Genomic DNA, 21,204 nt, shown 5'->3' on the forward strand with positions numbered 1-21,204 from the left:
TTGGTACCAGGAAACGACCCCATGGAACTAGGCCTCCTTCTTCTCCTGATGCACCCGAAGCACTGCCTTAGAGAACAGCCATGCTCTATGAATGCACAGCCAGCTGCACTTTCTTGTAGGCTTCAAACAAGCACCCATATTGCTGAGTCTGTCCTCCCCAGCTTCATACTACGCTTGGGCACAGGTCCTGAGTAGAGCAAAAGACGTGCTGCACTTAGCCAAGCAGTGTGACCTTTTCCTTTTTTGGTTTTTACTTCAAGAAAAACTGTGTTTTAAGAGCACATTTCCAGGCGTCTCTGAGATCTGAGGAAGTGTGGAGGATTTCTTCACCACACCTAGGGACCAGCCTGCCCACAGAGAGCTCCAGCGAGTCCCATTCCCTCCAGCTCCGTGAAGAAGCGCTCATGCCGTGCGAACGAGATTGGCTTTTACAAAGCTAGCCTAGAGACTGACACAGGGGAGGCTTCCCAGGGGGGTCCTGCTGGTCCTCTGTGGAGCAAAGCAGCCCGGATTCCCAGCTTTGATTGCTTGCCAAGGTAGTTCTGCCGTGGTTGGGTACAGAGCACTGCTGTAGTTTGGCTCCTGATTCCTTCAGGACTCCGTTCCACATGCAGGACCTTCAGCTTCCTGCAGAGCCAGTTCCTGCTCTTGGAAGAGGCCTCTAGAATCTGCTGTCTCCTGCTGGGGTTTTGAGATGTCGTGTTTGTTTGATCTGAGCTCCTAGATAAAACAAAAGTCTCACTCCTTTCAGTCTGCTTTAACTGTAATAGGACTACAAAACTGTAAGCTGTATATTTTATATATATTATATATATATGTATGTACTGTATGTATAAGAAGGGCCTAGTTGGGTCTTATGATCTTGAGGGTGTGTTTTTCTGTTTTTTACTGGCTATGGCAGGGGAAGGGCGCTTAATAAGATCCAGTTTGGTGGTTAAAATGCCTCTGGTGGACAGTTCTTAGCGTGTGAAAGCTGAACAGCAATCTTGAAAGCGTTTTGTGCTCTGGAAGGGACTCACCTGTTGTCTTCTCATTTGTCAGTGTTTAACTTTGCCAAAATACGTGATTGGTTTTGTTCTCTATGTTCTCAAAGAGGAATCTCCTACAGTGGCCCCTATAGTAGTGGCTGTACTTTGGGAAAACCAAAACAAGGGAGTATTTTTACCTTGGGACACACCTGGAAAAGGCTGATGTAAAAACCAAGTGACGTCTGGTTTGATTCCTCCTCCCTCTCCCACCCCACTGCCTGAGAAAGGGCAGGAAACACTAAACACTAATCCAGACTCCTTCATGTATTTCTAGTTCAACTAGTATTGACCTCCAAGTGTTGTCCAAGTGGCTGTGAGGAAAGTCCTGTTCAACTGTATTACACTCCTGGTCCCTAAATTCGCGTGGGTTTCGCTTTTGTGGGGATTTTTTGAGTTGTTTTTTTAAAGAAGTGCTTGGTTTTATCAATCAGTGTGTAAGCTTCTGCCAAATGTTACGTGGGCTGCAGGGAGGAGGAGAGCAGCGCTCCAGAGGACCCACCTCTGCTCCTGAGGGGACCTCGTGTACCTGTGAGAGCCCCATGTGGGAGCTGGAGGGGGTCACGTCGCTCCAGGGTTTGCTGTCCCTTCTCCCTTGGGAAATGGCAGTCCCTTGTTTTGGGTTACCCCTTTCTTTATCATGGAAATGTTGCAACTAATCAACATGAGTGGCAATATGATGATAAGCTTGTTTGAGTTGGGTCATGTTGACCCGATTCCCATTAATTTTGTCTTTGTACCATCTTTCACGTGTCTGTGTGTGTGTGTGTATATATATATAAAATCAAGCTCATGCCAGGTGCAAACCCTGTCACAACAGTGATCTCAGCTATTTTCTTTCCTGATGGACAATGCCAAGCCTGGATAGAAACCCTGTGTGCAAACGGACTCTGAGAAGGTGGAGGAAGAGGAGGAGCTGCAGTTCCGTCTCGGTGGGACGCGCAGCAGCAGAGGACGCGGCCCCGAGCGCCACAGCTCCCCGTGTCAGTGGGTATGTGAACTCCTCGTGCTCTCCGGGCTGTGGTGTGGAGGAGGCAGAGCCTTGTGGGGTCACTGAGGCCCCAGTCGTGGCTCCTTGGGTCTGAGGAGAGGCCCTGGGCACCCGGTGCCTGCAGCCCCCCGTGACGGGTGGGGTCAGGGACAGGGTCCTGTCCCCAAAGCAGCGGTGGAGCCGGCCTGAGACCCCCCACGGTCGCTGCCTCCTCTCTCCACTCGCTCCCAGCGCTGCTGCACCCACCTCACCCATCCCAGCAGCGTCTCTCCAGGGACTCTCTGCAGCCTCCAGAGTTTCACCCCACGAGGGATCGGAGGTGCCGCCTCCCTCCTGCCACCACCTCCTCCTCCTGCGGAGGGCTGAAGGGTCACGCTGCTCCCAGCCAGTCCAGGAACACGAGTGGGATGGTGTTCCTGGACTTGGCTGGAGGGGCTCCCCCCGGGGCTGTGGCATCGTCCCATCCTGGAACCGACTTTAGTCGTGAAGTCTGATGAGCATTGATAGGAATTTTGTTTGGTTTTTATAAGAAGTATTTTACACATGGAATTTTTTTAGACTCTTTATAATCTCCTTGAAAACCTGAAATAGGATTGTTCCCCCAGCAATAGTTCTTTTCCATTGTGTGCACATGCTGATTTGTTACTAAAAGGTTTCTTGCAAGTACTTAGTTGTTCTACAGAGTTGTTGTTTTTTGGGGTATGTGGTAGCGTCGGGGACCACAGGAGGAATGACTCTGCAAACAAAAGGATGGGCTCATGTTGGGGCCTCATCTTGTCCCCTTCTAGTTCCATATGAACGAGTTCCCTGTGTAGATTCTCCGTAGGCTGGCTGAATGCTGTTCTGAACATGCCGTGTACAGGTATTTGTGGATAAAGTGTTTGTTCTTGTGTCACTCTTGAGAGCATGGATGGATTATTGTACTCTAGGAAGGAGGTGGCAGTGCTGCTGTTGGCATTGCTTCAGGTCTTCGAGGATGTGTAGTAGCTTTGCATTGTTTAAAAAAAAAAAAAAAGGAAAAAAAATATACCCAAAAATTGACTTGTAGCCATACTGGTTTTTCCAAGGAACATGGACAGAACTCTGTTACTTTCCAGTGTCCTTTGTCTTGGTGCTGGTGGTGCGACTGGGTGCTGCTCGGGCTGAAGGCTGCCGGAGCCGCTCTGCCGTGAGTCGTGTTGGAGGTGAGATCAGGACGCAGCTTTCCCTTTGTCCTTGGCCTTGGAAGGGCAGAAGAGGGGTCAGGAGTATTGTCCTGTTGTCTTGGTCTGCGGATGTATTAAGCCTTGAGGCTTTGATTACTGACATTTACTAGGAAAAAAGGAAAAAAAAAGGAAAAAAATAATAATGAGGAGAGGAGAGGGAGGGAGGGAGGCTGTCTGGGTCCCAAACCACGGCTGGGAGCCCGGGCCCCGAGGCTGTGCAGTGCAATGGGTTTTGCCACCAGTTCTATTGCCGGGTGCGGCGGCAGCACCAGAACGAGCGAAGCGATTGATGCAACAATCCCCGAGCAGTTTCACATTGTCAGATCTTGACACGTGTTTTGATGGTGAGAGAGGTTGAAACTTCCCTCCTTGGAGCTTGTCCTGGCACGTTGGTGAAAGCACTGGAGCACGGGCACCGCTGTGGGACGAAGCCTCTCTCCGCTGGCCCGGGTGCCTGGCACTGGCTCATTGGCAACGCTGTAGACAACATTGTGCACCTTGGACGAGTAATTACTCCTAAAAATGATGAGTATTGATCGGTGTTGCTTTCCTGGGGGGCGTGAAATAGCCATCAAAAACTGACAAGATGAGTTTTGCACTCCTAAACACACAAAAAAAATGTAAGTACTTCAACTTCTAGATGATTTTTAATTGTATTTCTGCCTAGAGCCGAGGTATTAAATACCTTGTCACTTGAGGATTTTAAAAGTTGTGTTGGGAAATGAGCTCTTCACTCAGCTGTAGGAAATTCAGCTGGCCCAAGACTAACTTCAAGATTTAAAAACAAAAAAAAAATCATGTTTGTAATACGTTACAGGATTGTTTGTCCTGAATTTTAAACTTTTTGTTAAATTTGTGGAACTATGGAGGAATTTTCTAGAAAAAGTGAAATAAAGTAAGATGGAAAAGTAACGTTTTTCAGTGGGTTTTGTTTTGTTGTTTCTCCAGGGCCAGCACTGGGGCTGTCCCAGTGCTGCTGTGGGATGCAGGCAGCATAGGCAAGGAAAGGAAACTTGAAGTGCAGTTGGGTTGGGGGATGACTCTGCTGTCCTAAAACTCCACTGTATTGAATGTTTCAGTCCTGCTGTAGGTTTGGGGTCCCTGCACTGCACCAGCAGCAGCAGGAAGGAGCTGTGAGGCCCAAGGCAGGTGCTGTGCTCCCTCTCCCCTGCTCACAGCTCCCAGATCACATTGGGTCTTGTCAGGACCTCCCAGGGCAGAGCTCTGGGCTGGGCACAGGGCTGAGCCTCCTTCCCTGCAGACAGGTCTCCTCCCTGATAAGGATCGACTGGAGCTGCAGCTCACCCAGGGCCCATAAACCCTTTTTGCTGCCCCCACCCTGCTCACCTTGGACCCTGACCCCGGCTTTGTAAAAAGGACTGAAGCCCCGAGCCACACGCTGCAGGTCCTTTATTAGGCATCACTCCCCCCAGCGCTGGGGACACGGGCACAGCTGAGAACATGAACAGCACGAGGTCAGCAGCAGTTACAATAGTGCATCTCCCACCCCTGACCAGGGGCTGCAGGTGGAATTTCACTGAACCTGGATCAGATACAAAGGTTTAGGCTTCAGCGCTGCCTAAGGCACCTGGGTCCCTGTTAACACCCACCACAGGTTTCCACACAGAGCTGCTGTGCTGGGCACAGGGGTCAGTGACACCATTCCCCCTCCCAGCCTCCATTCCCACAGCCCAGGACCAAGGGCTGCAGCGTTTCCACTCCTGGTCAGAGAACAGTTCCTGGTTTGAAGCCGTTTTTCCAGCCATCCTTCACTTGCTGTGGGGAGCAGCCGTCAGCATCACCCTGCTGGAGCCACTCAGAGGAGATACGGGGGAACAACAGCGTTGAATTCATGGAGCATGGGACACACCAGCACCTTCTCCCCTGGAAAGGGCCTTCACAGCTGCTGTGACAGACCTTCAGAAGACCCAACCTTGGAACAACTGGGTTCCCAACAGTCTCCTTTCTCCCCAGGCAAGTATAAAGCTGCACTGCCCCCCCCCCCCCCCCCCCCGCCGGCAGCCCACCTGCCTTGAGAAGCTCCAGAAAACAGTTCCATGGTAGTAAAACTACAGCCAGACTTCACAGCCAGTTGTACCCAGCCTTAGAACTACCCCCTGTATATTGTTGTGACAGTACGATCACAGCTTCTCTCTAATGCCAGAAGGTAGAACAGGCTCCAAAATATTGCACAAACAAGCCCAGCAAACATGAGGTCACACACAGGGTGTGTAGTCACACGGGGTTCCTTGTCTTTGACAGGAGATGGTTTGTGGGTAGAGATGTGAAGTAGTTCAGATGCCATCAGCATGCAGCTCGGTGTGCGGGGGGTGGATCGCACACCGATGAGAAGAAATCTGCTGGTCTCCCCCAGCAGGAAAACTGCAGCTCCTGATTGTTTTACATTCAGCTCAGGAAAAGAAAACTTTGGTTAAAACAGGAGGGTTGAAGGTAAACATTTGTTTGCTCTTATAAAAACAGAAAACCAACAAACACGAAGCGGAGATACTCGGGAATACCTCAGCACAAGGACACGACACACGCGGCACGAACACGCTCACCACACTGCAGTACAAGGGCTACACTCTGTACAGTCAGCTGCTTCAGAAGGGCTGCGTGATACTGAGCCTTGTTTATTTCAGCAGAAGCAGGAATCCTTCACGGGGAGCTCAGGCTGCTGCAGGGCAGTTGTTCTCCAGGCTTCCTTCAGTCCACAGCACAGCCCCTCAGCGCTACTGCCGCAGCGGCATCTCGGAGCCCGTGGGGGTATCGGCATCCGTGTAGAACTGAGCGATCTGCTCCCTGTACTTCTGTGCCACGACCGGTCGCTTCAGCTTCATTGTTGGGCCTGTGGGGAGGTACAGGGGAGGGTTAGTGGTGAGGGGACTCCAGCTGGGGTCAGGGTGCCACACAGAGCGGTGCAGGGTGAAGGGAGCCTGGAGGAAGGAGCAGAACACATTAACAGACCCAGACTTCTAACTGACTCTGTGATTAATGAACCCTCTCTCTTCCCCTGGAGAGAAACAGCACAACTGTCCAGCAAGAGACAGTGCTGAGCCAAGGTAAGAGCTGCTCAGCTCAGTTCTGCTCATGAGAAGTGGGAATTGATCCTGCCCTCCCTAGAAGTACAAGGTGGGAAAGCCACAGCAAGGAAGGGCTGCAGGTAGCTCTGTGCACTGGGGGTCCTGGGCGTGCTGTCTGCTCACCAGCCAAGGAGGGGGAATGGGGCAACCCCCCAAACACCCCACCCACCACTCACCAAGCTCCCCACCGACAACAGAAAAGTCCTTCTCCAGAAGGACCCACTTCTGGACTTTCTGAGCGTTGGAGACAGCTCGCTCGTTGACGGCGGTGATTCCCTTCTGGATAGCAGCGTAGATGGCCTTGTCTTTACTGCTGATGACTTCAGAGACTTTGGTCGCCTTGCTGCCCAGCTTCTGACAGTATTCAAGAGCTTCTGCAGTGAGATCGTCTCCTGGCTCCCCAGTTTCCACATCCACGTTGCACTGCAGAACAAGTCAGAGCAGGTGATGAACACTGCGCAACCCCCCACGCGAAGGAGCCTCAGCCACGGGAAGCTGCTGTGTCTCCTTCCCCACCCCAGGACCAATTAAATCAGCCACCCCTGTTTGCACAGCTCTGCCTCACATGAAAACTCCCTGAGGCAACAAAGCAGATGAAACCCCTTCAGATCCACTTACTCCACAGCAGGAGCGACACCAAGGAGCGAGCAGGGTACAGAGCTCATCTGCCACCTTCCTCCTGTGCTGCCCCAAGCTGAGAGCTTTTTTCTGGACTAGTCTATTTCCCTACAACCCACAGCAGCAGCAGAGTCATCACACGCAGCACCCTGGGCCTGGCACAGCATCTCTCACACCAGGGGAGGAGGTGGCAGTCAGTCTGCAACTGCCACAGTCCTGAAAACCCAGCAGGCAGCAAAGGTGCCTGGAGAGGAGTCACTGCAGCCACCACATGTGTGTCACGGGGGAGTTTAAAGCCAGCGTGTTGAAAAGGAATCCCTGACAGCTCCTGACTGTACAGGCTGCCCCAGAGACACTAAATGCAGGCAAGAAAAGCAGGGTGGTTTCTTTCTTCCAGTCTCACTTGGTTGTTTTCCTGCCCTGTGTGGCACAGAGAGCAACAGTTGCCCCTCACCACAGACCCCCCAGCTGCTGGATCGAGTGACAACGCTCATTTTTCTGTAGGTAAAGCTGCTGTTTGCAGCTCAGATCCAAGTCACACTCCATGATGCCTCCTGCCTCTCCTGTCACTGTAAAAGTGTGTAACAACTCTCCTCCTCACTGCAGTTAAACACATCCAGCACCAGGGGTGGATTCCCAGCCTGTTTCCCATTACCTTTAGTGTCAGAAGCATAGCAAGGAACTTGGCTTTGTCTCCAACCAACATTGCGTTGCTGATGATGGGCACAGCCTCCTTCACAGCATCCTCAATGGGAACTGGAGGAACGTTCTCACCCCCGGCAGTGATGAGGAGCTCTGGAAGAGAATCACATCGGGATTAACACTCAGAGCTTCCCCCCTCTTCCTTCACAATCTGAAGTAACTTGATAGCTGCTTTGTGTCTTCCAGATCAAATAGTGAGAGAGAAGCAAGCCAGGACTCTAGCCAGGACGGAAGAGGGGACCCAGGGATGCAGCAGAGGCTGCTTTAACACTCCAGAGATTTTTGCAGACGGGGATGTGGGGTACCCCTCAGTATCCAGCCACAGTCATTAACTGCTGCTGAGCCCAGAGGGTTTCTTCCTTGCTCAGCAAACACACGGTGGTTTCAGAGGTCATTCCTCTCATGCTCAGCAGCAGGACACGCAGCAGCCACATTCATGTTAAGAACTTCAGGAGAAACATTTAAATACCTTTCTGCCAAGCCACAGCTGTAACTAGGAGGGTCCAAGCACATCATATCACAGTACTGTGTAACCTCAAGATAAGGAAGTCAGGGGATGTGTTACCTTTAATCCTGCCAGTGATGTAGAGGAATCCATCCTTATCGTGCTTGCCAAGGTCCCCTGAGTGCAGCCAGCCATCATCATCAATCGCCTCTCTGGTTTTCTCTTCCATGTTCAAGTAGCCCATGAAGATGTGTCTTCCTGAGAAGCAGATCTCCCCACTGCCATCTCCATCGGGCTTATGGATCAGCGTCTGGCAGCCTGTGACTTCCTTCCCACAGCTTTAAGAGAACACAAACCAAGCCAGGGCCTTTTTGTTAGATGGAATCCAACAGCTGAGCTGCAGAGCGACAGGAGAGCAGCACCCTCTCAAGTGTTTGAACAAAGCCAGGTGGCTTTTCATTACAACTGCTGCAGCAAGGAACTTACAAACTTCAAAGGCATCTGTTTATGTGGGGGAGCTACAGCAAAGCTGTTACTGCAGACAGATCAGTGCAAACACCTGGTGTTTGCCACTCATTGTTCTCAAACACCTGAGCTTGGAATCGGAAGGCTGATGTCCTTGGCAGCAAACTCTTACTGCTGGTGGGATTCCCCCTGCAGACTGAACCCACGGGGCCTGAATGAGCCATCCAAAGCAGCAGCAGTATTACTGCATTTTTTCATTTGACCTTAAAGCAAACTGTGGGCTGGAGTTAGTAATTCTTCCTTTTCCCCATCAAGCCCTTACTTCCTCCCCAGTTCCGAGCATCCAGGCCAAGTTAAATGTAAGCAACACGGCTGTTGCCCTTGGCAGATCACCCATCTGCAAGAGGTGGCTGAAGCAACCAGCTCCCAAGGGACTTTTTACTGGCAGCAAAACTCTGAGGCTGAGGCTGGAGACACCAGGTGCAGGAGAAACCTTGAAGCAACTCTTCCCCCAGGAAGACACTCACCTGGTAAGCTTGAACGCGTGAGGTAGGGAGATGGTGTGTGGCCCGGAGCTCTCGCTCATGCCATACAGCTCAAACACAGGGATGTTCAGGCTCAGGAAAAATTCCAGTGTCTCCCTGGTAATGGGAGCAGCCCCTGTGTAGCACTTGGTGCACCGGTCCAGACCGATGGCCTTTCGCACCTTCTTGTACACCAAGTGCCTGGCCAGGCGGAAGTTCACCGGCACCTCGGAGTACCTGTGGGAGAGAAAGGGTTACAAGCTCTCCCTCACCAAGCAGAACTCTTCCTCCTTCCTCCTTTTATCTTCCTCATATTTTAATATTTTCAGTAAAAAAATGTATTTCCCCCTGCAGCCCTTGCTGCTCACCCTCTGGGCCCAGCGCTGAGCAGGCAGTAAAAGCCAAACTCCAGCCTGTGATTCCCAATCCAGCTGTGAACACCCCCAGTGTGGCCCATAATTACCCGTTCATCCTCTTCAGGTTGGTCTGCAACCCGACTCCCTTGGCCCACGATGCCACCTTTCTTCTGAATGCTGAGGATTTTGCACCTATGGATTTCATTCTCTCTTCCATCTTTTCCCAAACACGAGGGACTCCCAGAAAAGCTGTGGGTCTCACTTCCCGCAGGGTGTCTACCAAGGTGCCCTGCGTGAAGCAGAATTTAACACAGCTTTTAGAAGGACATCTCTAGAGGCTTCAGGGCAGCACTGCTCATGAGCTGAGGCTTGGGATCTGCTAAATTTTAGGGAATTGTTCATGTTCAACTGCAGGACCCCCAAGAGAAAGGAACCCGGGAGCATCTGAACGCTGCAGTGGGGTTGGGAAGGCAGCAAAGGTCGATGCTTTCAGCACCAATGCTGACACAGCAAGAGAAGAATCCTTCTCTTCTCAGGACACAGGTTTAATGGTGATGGCATTTTGCAATGTGGACAGAGCAAATAAAAAGCCGTTGCTCAACAGAGCTGTCGGGGTGGAGAGCTGGTGTCAGGTGAGACACCAAGAACCTCATAGTTGTGAAGTGCTTGGTCAGCTCATCCCAGCTCACAATACAGAGTCAAAAGCCAAAGGTCAGAGTGGCTATTCTTGTTAAACCAACAGACCCTTAAACAGGTCAGTCTGTAAATAACCAGAGTTATCTTGTGGTTCCAAAAGCTGTGCTAAGTCAGCCACGTTTGCTTTAAGGCACCCACCCCAGCTGCAAGTGGGTGGATGGGTGTAGAAAGTTTATCTGATGTTTTTACCTTCAATGCATCTGGCTGAGCAAAGAAAACTTGTACACCAAATGTCATTGCTGACCAGATATCTGACATCTGTGCTGCGATGTGGCTTAGGGGCAGGTAGCTGACCACCAGCTCCTGTTTCTCTGTAGCATCTGCCAGCATTATGAAGCGCCCCGCTGCCAGTGCCGTCCACGTCAGCTGCAATGAGAACCCACATCAGCATGAAGGGACAGCCCCGAGCTCACAGAACACCCAGCTCACTAAACAAGTCTCCACCATCCTCTGATCTCACCAGGCATGGGGTTTCCTACCCTCCCTCAGTTCCCAGAGTGGGTGTTACAGAGAGACACTCACGTTGTCGTGACTGAGCATGACTCCCTTTGGCTCTCCAGTTGTCCCTGAGGTGTAGATTAGTGTACAGCACTGGTTAGGCTTCTGCGACGCAATGATGTCCTGGAGCTGGGTATCTGGGACATCTTTGCCAAGGCCCATGAACTCACTCCACTGTATACAGAAGAGAAGAGCTCAGTCATTTTGTTGGTATTGAGCTCTGAACAGTAAACAGCAAGGCCAGCAACCCCTCACTGAAACCAGCACAGCTCATGCCATGAGAGCCCCATGGAAGGCAAGGGTTCCCTGCAAGCCATCAGCCACGCAGACCTGCTGTTTACAAGCCATTAAGATGCCCGGTACTTACAGAGTAGAGGTTTGGTCTCTTCTCTTTTGGCTCTTCTCCATACTGGATAATAGCTTTCAGATGAGGTAGCTTATGCTGAATCTGTGTTCAGAAGGGAGATTGGTCAGAAAGAGTAAGTCCTGTGTCCCTTTTTAGCCTAAGTAACTCACCACTTAACTTGTCATTTTAAGTACAGCTCAGAATCCTGTCTGTGTTACTGAAAGAGAACAAGGAAGCCTTGCTCAGGAGTAACCATTTGGGCTGGGATGTTGCCAGACAACCCAGGGGATTCTCAGTTGTTCACTCTGGCTTCTCCTATTTTAAGCTTGAGGCTTTACTAAGCTGCAGAACCCCCACTTAACTACTAATGAGATTTGGCCAGGGAGTACACCAAGTAGGCTCAATCCAGTCACCTCTGCATTTCCCTCAGGTATTGCCCTCCCACCTCTGGCAAGAGGATGCTGTAGCTTCCAGCCATTTCAAAAGTGTACTTACTTCCAAGAATTTCTGTAGCTGTTTATGGTTTTCCACAACCACAATGTTAGCACTACAGTTCTCTGCTACGTAATGACAGGCCTCAGAAGAGTTTGTAGTGTAGATACCAACTGCAAATCCACTAAAAAAGTAAAAAGAGGGGAAAAAAAAACAAGAGAGAAAAGCAAAACCCAGCATTAGAGGATAAGCAGAGTGTCTGGCAGAAGTCAGATCATTCCAAACATTAACAGGAAAAACTTTAGGAAGCATATCTTGTAAAACAGTAACAGAGTGAAGGGTTTAAGTCCAAGAGCAAAGGCTCTGGGGCATGGGAATGGAGAGAATGGTGTAAGGGACACACCAGCTCAGGTGGATAAAGGTTATCACAACACAGTGCCACTTCTCTGGTGTTTCTCATCATATCTTTAAGCACACTGTAATTAAGCATGTTTTTGCTTGATCTACTGTTCCTCTTATTTTCAGAGAAGCACCTGGCTAAAACAAAAAAAATAAGTAATTTTTGTCTCAATTCCTAAAGAATTAAAGAGAAAAATTAGGTTCTAGGTGCCTTCATTAAATGCAGGTGTAAGCAGTTGGGTTTATTCTGGGGCCTTGTGAATTTGTTGTGGTTTTTTTAACCAACAACTGCTTCTCAAACAAATACTGACACTATTACCAGAAGGCTAAAGCAAAGGGCACCTCAAGAGGCAGTGCTGATTCTTACCCTGCCAGGATAGCGCCGATGTCAGCGATGAACCACTCAGCAGAATTAAATCCCAAGATGCAGACTCCATGGAAACGTTCCAGTCCCAGCTGTAAACAAGAGATGGGATCACAGTGACCCTGGGTTTCCTTTGAAGAACACTCAGGAGTTAATTTACAGATCTCTGCCATGAGCACAACGTCAAGGGAGAAGTTCATGCTATTATATACAGTTATTCATATTGGAAAACTTCAAGAGCCAGGATGGAACCAGGGAAGTTTCACATCCAGGCACTGTCTCACTCTGTTAGTAGCCAGGAAAACAGGATTTGCTTAGCTCTGCACTTGGCATGACCAGCTCAGTGACACTAACGGTACTATAAAACTGCAAGCCAGGTAGTTATCAGTTTCCTCTGGGCTGGGAATAAGAATGTAAGAGGTTAAGTGAGACACCACCTACTGAGACAGTAATTTAGTACAAGTTAGATATGCCAGATATCAGTAATGACAAGAGCAACAAGCTCCAGGGACAGTCAGAGGCACTTTGCCATGGAATTCCAGCTGCTGAAGTCCCAGTTTTTACAGCTCCTTCAGTCATGCACTGGTTTTGTCCCAGAGAGCAGAAGGATGCAGACTGGAAGATCCCACTGTAGGAGTAAAAACAGAGTGGTCCTAACTTCAAGAAATAAGACTTTACAGTGGTAACAGGAACTACATGGGATGCTGGTTTCTCTGAATGTTGTAACTCCTGAGAATATGGGCAAAAGACTCAGCCACTTGGGATGTTTAAATCCAATTCATAAACACCCCTTCAAGTTTCATCTTAAGATCATCAAAATTTACACCCCTGAGGAAGGGCACTGTGCAGGTTTTCCAGATACTTCACCCTAAGTGTTTCCTTACACACTTTGTTTGTTATTCCAGTTGAATGGAGAAGCAACTCATGAGAAATTCACACAAAACCACTGTGGTAATTACTGAAACGCCTTCAGGTATTTCCCTGTCACTCCAGGACTCACCTACACTCAGAGAATTTGCAGGTCCAAGATAAAATTGACCACAACCATTCCAGCAGTTAAACTGAGTGTACAGGAAGGAGGAGCAGAATTCAAACAAAAGCTTACCTTCAGAAAGCTTTTTGCTGCTTTCCAGCACTCATCATAGTACATCTTGTATGTTAGTTTCATCCACTGGCCACCCTTCTTGGATGCAAGGGCATAATAATCACCATATTTCCTGACAGCTTCCTGGAATAGCTGGTGAACTGTCTTTGGTGCCTCACTGCCTATGCCCTGTTCATCCATCCTAAGCATGACTTCTCCATCTCGCTGTGTCGTCCACACTCTGCAGGCAGGAGGTGAAGAGGCTGGTTCAAAAGAAAAGGGTTCAGGCATCTTAAATTTAGAAATTGCTTGCTGAAATACACATACAAATATAAAACATATGAAAGCAAATGCTATTCTGTCCCAGTTCCACTCCCCTTTTTTGCCCTTTCATTCTTGGCAAGTTTGCCATACAAGTCCCAGTGTTTCAGAGCAGGACTGATAGGTGAAGCCTCTCAAGCACTTTCAAAATATTCCCATTTATATCCCCCTGTGACCTGCTCTGCTGCCCTACAGCTCTTGTCATGGTCAGGTGGCAGTTTTCCACAACACTCATATACACTGGGCTTTTGTTTTTAAGGAAGACTGAAGATATTTGCATATTTACCTGCTCAGTAAGCATTAGGCAGTGACACTCCCTACTTTACTCCCTGAAGCACACCCATACTTTAAAATAAGTTCAAGAGGCTTCTGGACAGACCAACCTGTACTCTGAGTTTCTCCTTCCACTGTTAAGGTTAAATTCCTCTCTCCTTTCAGTAACCACTTTATGCACCTCACAGTGAGCAAGAATTCTTTTCACTTACCTTTCAAACCAGTCGTGTCGCTCTGACTTCCCTCTGTCTTCATGTTTTCACCCATCTTGGTGCTGTGGACCTCATCAGTTCTGCAAGGGAAAAGCAGTTAGCCCTGGACAGGCCTCAGTGCTGCCAGAACAACACCTCGGGCGTGCTTGCTCCATCACTTAATTATATCAGTCCTTGGATGTCAAAATGATTCCTGATGCTCTGCAAGTGACTTTGTTTCACTCACCTGCCTGGTCCCTCTCAGTGTGCAAGCTTTGCCTGCACTGCTTTTAAACACATGTATGTTGTCCTGGTTTTACCAGCTACCACTGCAGATAAGCTGCAGAAGAATCCACAGACACATGGATTTACATAAACCCCTCAACAGAAACCAGCAGTAACTTAATGCCACAGGTCTGCATTAAGGGGCACACGGATCTGGTGCTTATCCCCCCTCTGCCAGAGATGAGCCTAAGGCTGGGGAGCCCCAGCAAGCTCAGCCCCATGAAGTGCAGAGCCCCTGGGTAGTCTCCCTGTGACTGCCCACCCATTTCCTGTGGAAGGCCAGGCCAGCTGAAGAGCAGGAAGTTGATTTAACCAGCAATCTCCTCTTTAGGTATTCCTAATAAAGTCAGGACATCAGGCTTCCCCCGGATGTTTGTGGGATAGGGAAGCAGACACATCCTCCCCTCTACTCCAGCCCCACTCCTCACCAGGAGGTTGTCCTGCAGTGCCAGCTGCAAGTTGCCCTTTTGAAGGTGGCTTTCAACCTGGCAAGATCTGGTGAAATGTCAGCTGCCCACGTTTGTACAAGTGTTCTTCCTCCCTCCCTTTCCACAACAGGCTCTCACAGCCATAAATCATGAGGATAAGGAATAATCCTACTTCAGACCATGAGTTGGAAGCCAGACCCTGTGAGATCGAGTACTCAAGTCCCTGTATTCTGCTCCCTAGAAGACATCCCACCTTCCAACTACAGGCAGATCTTGCTTGTTCCCCTCCCCTGGACAATGCCACATCAGCGAGGGGTTTAGCCAAACCAAGATGCTATTCCAGAGTACCAAAACGTCCACCTTGCCTTGCCAAACAGTCCTCCCAGGGCCCTTTGCTCCATGCCAGAGCTGGGTGTTTACTGTTCTCCAGGGCGACGTTTGGTGCCTCTCTAGCATCAGCACCTAGGTGATCCAGAATGGCTGCAGACATGTGATATCACAACAGCCCCAGCTGCTCTGACAGCAGGCAGGCACAACTGCAGCTAGGCAGGAGCTCTCCTCCACCTCAGCAAACTCCTCAGACTTCCCCCTTCAGCCCCTCATTTTCTTCCCTTTGTACCAGTCTAGAGAAGCCACGTCAGCCCAAGGCACCCTGTGCATTTCAGTGTAAGGGGGAAGTGATTTCCCCCCCCTTTCATGTGTTCTCTGAATTTCCAGGGGAGAGGCCACTCTCACTGCTTTGGGCACATGGTACAGTTAAGGCACAGAGAAGATTTGACACAGCTCCTCCCACATGCTGTCCAAAAGCTCCCAACCTATCTGCAAGCCAGAAACCAGAGGGAAGTAAATACTAGTTTTCTCTTTATTTCCCCAAAGGGATTGCAAACTGTTCCCCACCACACGTTTCCTCATTATTTTGAGCATTTTTCAGCACAAATCACTCCTCAGTTGCAATAGTTCTATGCCATTTCTCCACGATCTTTTATGATCAAAGCATGCAAGCAGCCCAATAATAAGAGCAAAAGAGCCTCAGCTTCTTCTCTTCCAGTCAATCAAGTCATCATAATTCAAACACAGCCTGAAAACACCTGGGTAAATAGGTTTTTTGTCAGCTATAACCCATTACACCGTGGTGAGATACAGATCCATAACTGCCAACCTGCTCTTCAGGAAGAGGCTGCTCAGGCTTACAGAGACTAACAGGAGTCTGATGAAAATCAGTGTAGGTGCTGCACATAAACCATCCCACACAGAGGCAACGCCTCATCGCTCACAGTGCAGCAACACTTCATGGTCCTTGTGAAGTACTCCCAGTATCTGACCAGTGCCCTCCCAGCAACAGAGAACTCACAGTTGCACAAAGTTCCTTTGTAAGAGGTGATTTTCCTGACCACACAGAATATTTTAACATTTCTGTGCCTTAAGTTTATATTAAATGCACACAACTCCAAGCTCCACATGCTGTGTGGTAGCTAAGGACACTTAATTCAGCACATTTAGCTCTGTTTCTCTTGTGAGGGTGAGATTGTGGAGTCACATTTTGGAATCAGTAACAAACGTTTAAAAATTCTTCCCAAAAAGTATTCATTAAGTAAACATGATAAAATACAGCCTGTATACAAGTCACCACAGAGAAAAGAAAACCTGGAATTAAACAAACCTAGCTGAGGAGTTGAGCAGTACATCATCCAGTGACACCTCGCGGCTCCCTTGAGGATCTGAATTCAAATAAGCCCCGGGGACAGGTTCTGCAAGCGCCATCCGTGTATCTGACTCGCACAGCATCGTCCCTGGGAAAAGACAGGGTTTAAAGATTAAAACACTGTTGAACACAGGAGTAAAAGCAGCTTCTGTCGATGCAGCTGTCTGAGCAGGCGTGACTCACGGCTGCTGTGTTCACATGGAGCACAGCGAACGCTGCACCCCGCGTCACGCTCCGTTTGAGGAACCCACCGTCAGCGGGTGACACAGCCATTCCCCCATCCGAAGAGCAGCGTGACAATTACAGCTCTGAAACAGCACCACGAGCCTAACAATTCGAAACCTCACACTCCCTTCACCCCAAACGCTCCCTGCTCCATCCCTAAACCCATCACCGCAGGGCTCCAGGTCCAGCCTTACAGCGCATCGCCTCCACCTCGGTGTAGCTTCTCCTCCTGCAGCCACGCTCCGCACCGGCACCGAGGAGGAGGAGGATGTGTAATATCCTTTATTTTTAAACTAGCGCCCAGGAGGCAGATCTGGAGCATCTTATGTCATGTGCTGCCTGCCTTGCAATTGGAAGCGGCTCGTCACCCCACACTGCTGCCTCTTAAGGACGCGCCGGTCCTGCGCCTGCCCAGCAGCCTCAGGCACACCGGGGCTTTGGGGTCCCCCTGGGGAGCCGCAGCCCTGGGACAGCCCTGGAAATTTCACTTGTGCTTGTAAAAATCAGCACTTTTACGGGCATCATCTTGGTACTTTGTCATTAGGGGGTTTCCTCACCTAAACGATGTGTTTTCTAACCCTGAACGCCGCCTTGGTTTTATTTAAGGGTGACATTCATCACAAGGCTTTGATGCTTCTGACTTGCCAGGGTGAGCTTTAGTTGTTCCACTGGAGATGAATCTCACTACCCTTGATCTTTATTTAAGAAGTGGATTTTAGCATTCTCTTTTGCACCCCTGTTAGACCAACACAGTTTAAAGTGGGGAATGTGAAGAGCACATTTGTCTGAATGATGACAGACAGGAGCAAAAGGAAAGAGCCTTTTTATCTAACAAATCCAACGCAGCCAAACTGCAGCCCTGTGCCTCTGCCAGGCAGGGAAAGCCACGGCCAGCCACATTCACAGCAGGCAGACCTGCCTGCAACCCAGGAAAGCACATCCTCGCCCCGCCCTGCCTTTCACTTCCTCATCCACGCAAGTACACGTTGCTGCTCACACCACGCTCTGCCACAGGCTGCAATTCACAGTGCAAAAACAGTTCCATTCACAAGCAGTTAAGAAACGGATGTCTCCAAAAATCCAACCTCTGAAGCTCCGAGATCATCAGCAGATATTGCCCAATGCCCCACTCTAGACAGGAAAAAACAAGGGTGGTTTATTCTGGGGTGGTTTATTCTGTTCTTTTAACAAGGCAGCTGTGAGCGACAGAGCAGCCCAGTGCTAGGAGCAGCCACCCAGACCTGCAAAGCTGGGGTTTAGTTCCCACCCCGGCCTGGAGGAACTCAAACCCACATCTAGAAGCACAGCACCAGTCACCAGACTGCACGGTGCCCAAAGTGTCACCACCTCTCTTGCTCAAGGAGACTCCTAGGCAGGAGGTGAAGAGAATCACACCATAGAAGCTCTCATCAGTCCCGACCCTCTTTCGCAAGACCATACCCACACTCCTTCCCAACGCCACACAAGGAGAAGCACGAGGCTTCCTGTGTCCCTGAAGGAAGCTTTTCTCTCCGCACTAATTACAGCCTCTCCCTCACCATCTGCTCTTTAAGGCAGGGTGGAGGTGTCCTCACACAAGCTGTCTTGTGGCACAGCCCAGCAAGCTCCTGGGCGGTGGAAGTTGGTTGGAAACACGTTGGGCAAAGAAAGCTACAAGTCCCATCACCCAGCCAAGGGTTTCTGCTGGCTCATGCCTCACCCCATCACTCAAGAGGAAAAGAGCACAGCCACACGCTGCTCTCGCCGTGCTGTGCACGTGCCCTTCACCCAGAACCACTGATCCTCTCCTACCCCACAGTTCCCAGAGGAGTGAGCACCCTGCATGGCACTACAGATGCTCAGGAACACAAAGAGCATGAAGAACACACCCAAGCAAAGACCTGCTGGAAGAAACCTCCCTTTTAATTAAGCCTGCGTGACAATTTAAGTAATTTAAATACAAAGCATCTCCTGCTTTGAGGGAGCACCATGTCCTAGAAGGCCTGAAAGCAGGTGAAGGACCTCTGTGGAGCCTCACTGACAAAGTGTGACTATGTGCAAACTCCTGACAGTCAGCAGGACAGGAGGGAAGGTTTCTGAACACGCCTTTGCTTAGACCACACGCAGAACTTCAAAAACCACCAGCTGAAGTTCAAATTACTGAGCATATTTATGAGCCAACGTGATGATTTCCAGCAAACCTCACTTGGCTTCCTGTAGCTGGTTTCCTTCCTTTTTGCTGGTAGACACCACATCACCTCCGCTCCGGTTTTCCCTGTGCAGATCAGAAGCTGGAGGAGATTGCCACATTATCTCACTGCCTTTCCACACTTCCACCAAAACTGAAACTTGGCCTTTTTTAGCCTTTTTGTTTTCCTTAAAGACTGATGAAGTGGGGAAACGAAAAGTGAGCGACCCACTCTTCCTCTTTGAGGTAAACCCAGTTTTTAAAAGGGGAGCGATACAAACTCCGGGGTGTGTGGCTGCCCTGGGCAACCATCCAGCGCCCTCCTGATGCAGGAGGGGAGAGAACACGAGCAAAAATAACCCCAACCCCTGCAAGGGTGACGCCACACCAAAGATCTGGAACGAATGACACGACTGCAGGTGGGTATTTGCCCCCACCACGGTCTCCGGAGCTGAATTCTGGCTGAACAAAGGTGCCCACAGACCATCGTTTCACCAACAGACCTGCAGCTGGCCCAGCCTGGGGAGCAGGGTGCTGCTGTGGGGTGACAGCTGAGGCCTCGGTGCCACCCTTCGGCCACACAGGCTGCTGCTTAACTCACCCTCAAGCCAATTTGAGGTGGGATGGCGGGGAATTCACCTAAAATACCCCCGAGTCCCTGAGGAGCGAGGCTGACTCACCGGGACGCGGGTTGCGGCCCCTCTCAGGCTGCCGCAGCGCTACCCCGCTGCCCGCAGCCGGGAAGCCCCCTCAGCGGGCAGAAAAAGCGCGGGATGCGGTCACACACACGCGTCACACGTGTTTCCACCGGCTCCCGCACCGCCTCCACCTCCGCCCTCAGGGGCCCGGCCACCCCACACCCCTCAGGGTCCGCTGCGGGGAAGGGACAGGCCGGCGCCTCAGCGCCCCCCGCCCGCTCCCCTGACAGGACGGGGCGGCCGCCGGCGGTTGGTCGGGGCTCGCGCGCCCGCCCAGCGCGTGCCCCGCGCCTCCCGCGCGGCGTGGGGACGGGCGCGCGCCACACCACCCCCCGCCGCGCGAGGGAGGCGCGTGGGCCGCCCCCCTCTCTTCCCCCCCCCCAACTTCCCACGCGCGCGCACGCGCGCCGTTACCTCAAACCCGGGCGGGCGCGCGACCAGCCCCACGCGGCGCGGCAGCAGCTGCCGCGCGCCGCCACGCGGGACCCTTTAGAGCGGTCGCGGAGGGAGGGGGGCGTGGCCACCGCCGCCACGAACGACCCGCGCGGCCGCGCCATTGGCTGAGGCGGCGGTCGGACGGCGGCGAGGCACCGCCCCCTCCTTCCCGCCCCTGGCGGGGTTTATTCGCGGTCGTCGCTCCTCAGCCGGGTCAGGCAGCGCCTCAGCCGGCCGCCGCCGCCCTGCCGAGCGCAGCTCAGCGCCCGCGGGCTAAAGGCGGGACGGGCCGAGGCGGTGGAGAAGCGGGAGTCGCCTCAGCGGCCACCCTGGAACCGGTGAGCGCGGCTGGGCCCCCGAAGTCGATCAGCAGCTGGGAGCGTGAGGCGCGGCTGGGGCCAGCGCGGCCCGCGCTGCCCGGCGAGGAGGGAGGAAGGCGAGGGGAAGGGGACCCGCCCGGCCTGAGGTGCTGCGGGGAGGAGGAGGAGGCGGCCCCGCGCTGTGGTGCTCCCGCCCGCTCCCAGGCAGGAGACGGGCGGGTGCTGGGCCCTGTCACAGGCACAGGGCGGTGTGGCCGTGGCGGCAGCGGGCACACGGTCACCAGGCCCGGGGCAGAGCCGCCAGCTCCACTCCCTGCGTGTTGCTGTGGTCAGTTGGATCACCCAGCCGCCCCCAGTTGCTGCTGCCTGATAGAGGTTGGAGCAAGCCAGTGTTCTGTCTGACCTGTTAACAGAGCAGACGGTTCGGTCAGGTGGATTATTGTGCCGGTGCAGACCTGGAACTCCTGCACGCTGGGGTTTTCCTGCACAGTCTGCTCCCCCCACACACCCCCCAGAGACACTCTGGCTGTGGGGAGGGTGCGGTTCAGGCCACTCAGTTGATGAGCAAACTGAAGGAATATGTCAGGAGAGAAGCTCCTGCCAGAGGTCAGGGCCACAGCTGGAACAGCAGCAGGTCCAGAGGACACACCAGGGCCAAGGAGATAGCAGCTGCAGAACAGCAACAGCACAGTGAGACAGCGACTGCCAAGTCAGCCCCAGGAGCCCTGAACTGTGCCGTCTGCAGGTCTGGGCACCCACAAGTTATGGCTTTGTCAGCTGTTTGCTGTCTCTTGCAGTCTGAGTCTTCCCTTGCAGCCTCACTGCACACCCCTCCCTGACCCAACTGTCTCATCTGCTCCTCCCTGCAGCCTGTCCACATCCCTCACGTGGCTCCATTTTGATTCAGATGGCAAATTTGTTCTGAA

General features: G+C 51.6%; 1 protein-coding gene across 1 annotated transcript; it reads right to left on the reverse strand.

The window, feature by feature from the left end:
• Nucleotides 1-5,270: 5,270 nt before the first annotated feature.
• Nucleotides 5,271-16,516, reverse strand: ACSBG2 (acyl-CoA synthetase bubblegum family member 2; the record flags this gene model as incomplete). Its single annotated transcript, XM_084276333.1, has 14 exons — nt 5,271-6,069; nt 6,481-6,727; nt 7,578-7,717; nt 8,190-8,407; nt 9,062-9,295; nt 9,522-9,703; nt 10,300-10,476; nt 10,633-10,782; nt 10,976-11,056; nt 11,450-11,570; nt 12,153-12,241; nt 13,255-13,496; nt 14,040-14,119; nt 16,392-16,516. The coding sequence occupies 14 exons, from the start codon at nt 16,514-16,516 to the stop codon at nt 5,954-5,956; spliced, it is 2,202 nt and encodes a 733-aa protein (XP_084132459.1). The 3' UTR covers nt 5,271-5,953.
• Nucleotides 16,517-21,204: the final 4,688 nt, after the last annotated feature.

Source organism: Gallinula chloropus (genome assembly GCF_964237585.1).
Source record: "Gallinula chloropus genome assembly, chromosome: 28".
Classification (NCBI taxonomy): domain Eukaryota; kingdom Metazoa; phylum Chordata; class Aves; order Gruiformes; family Rallidae; genus Gallinula; species Gallinula chloropus.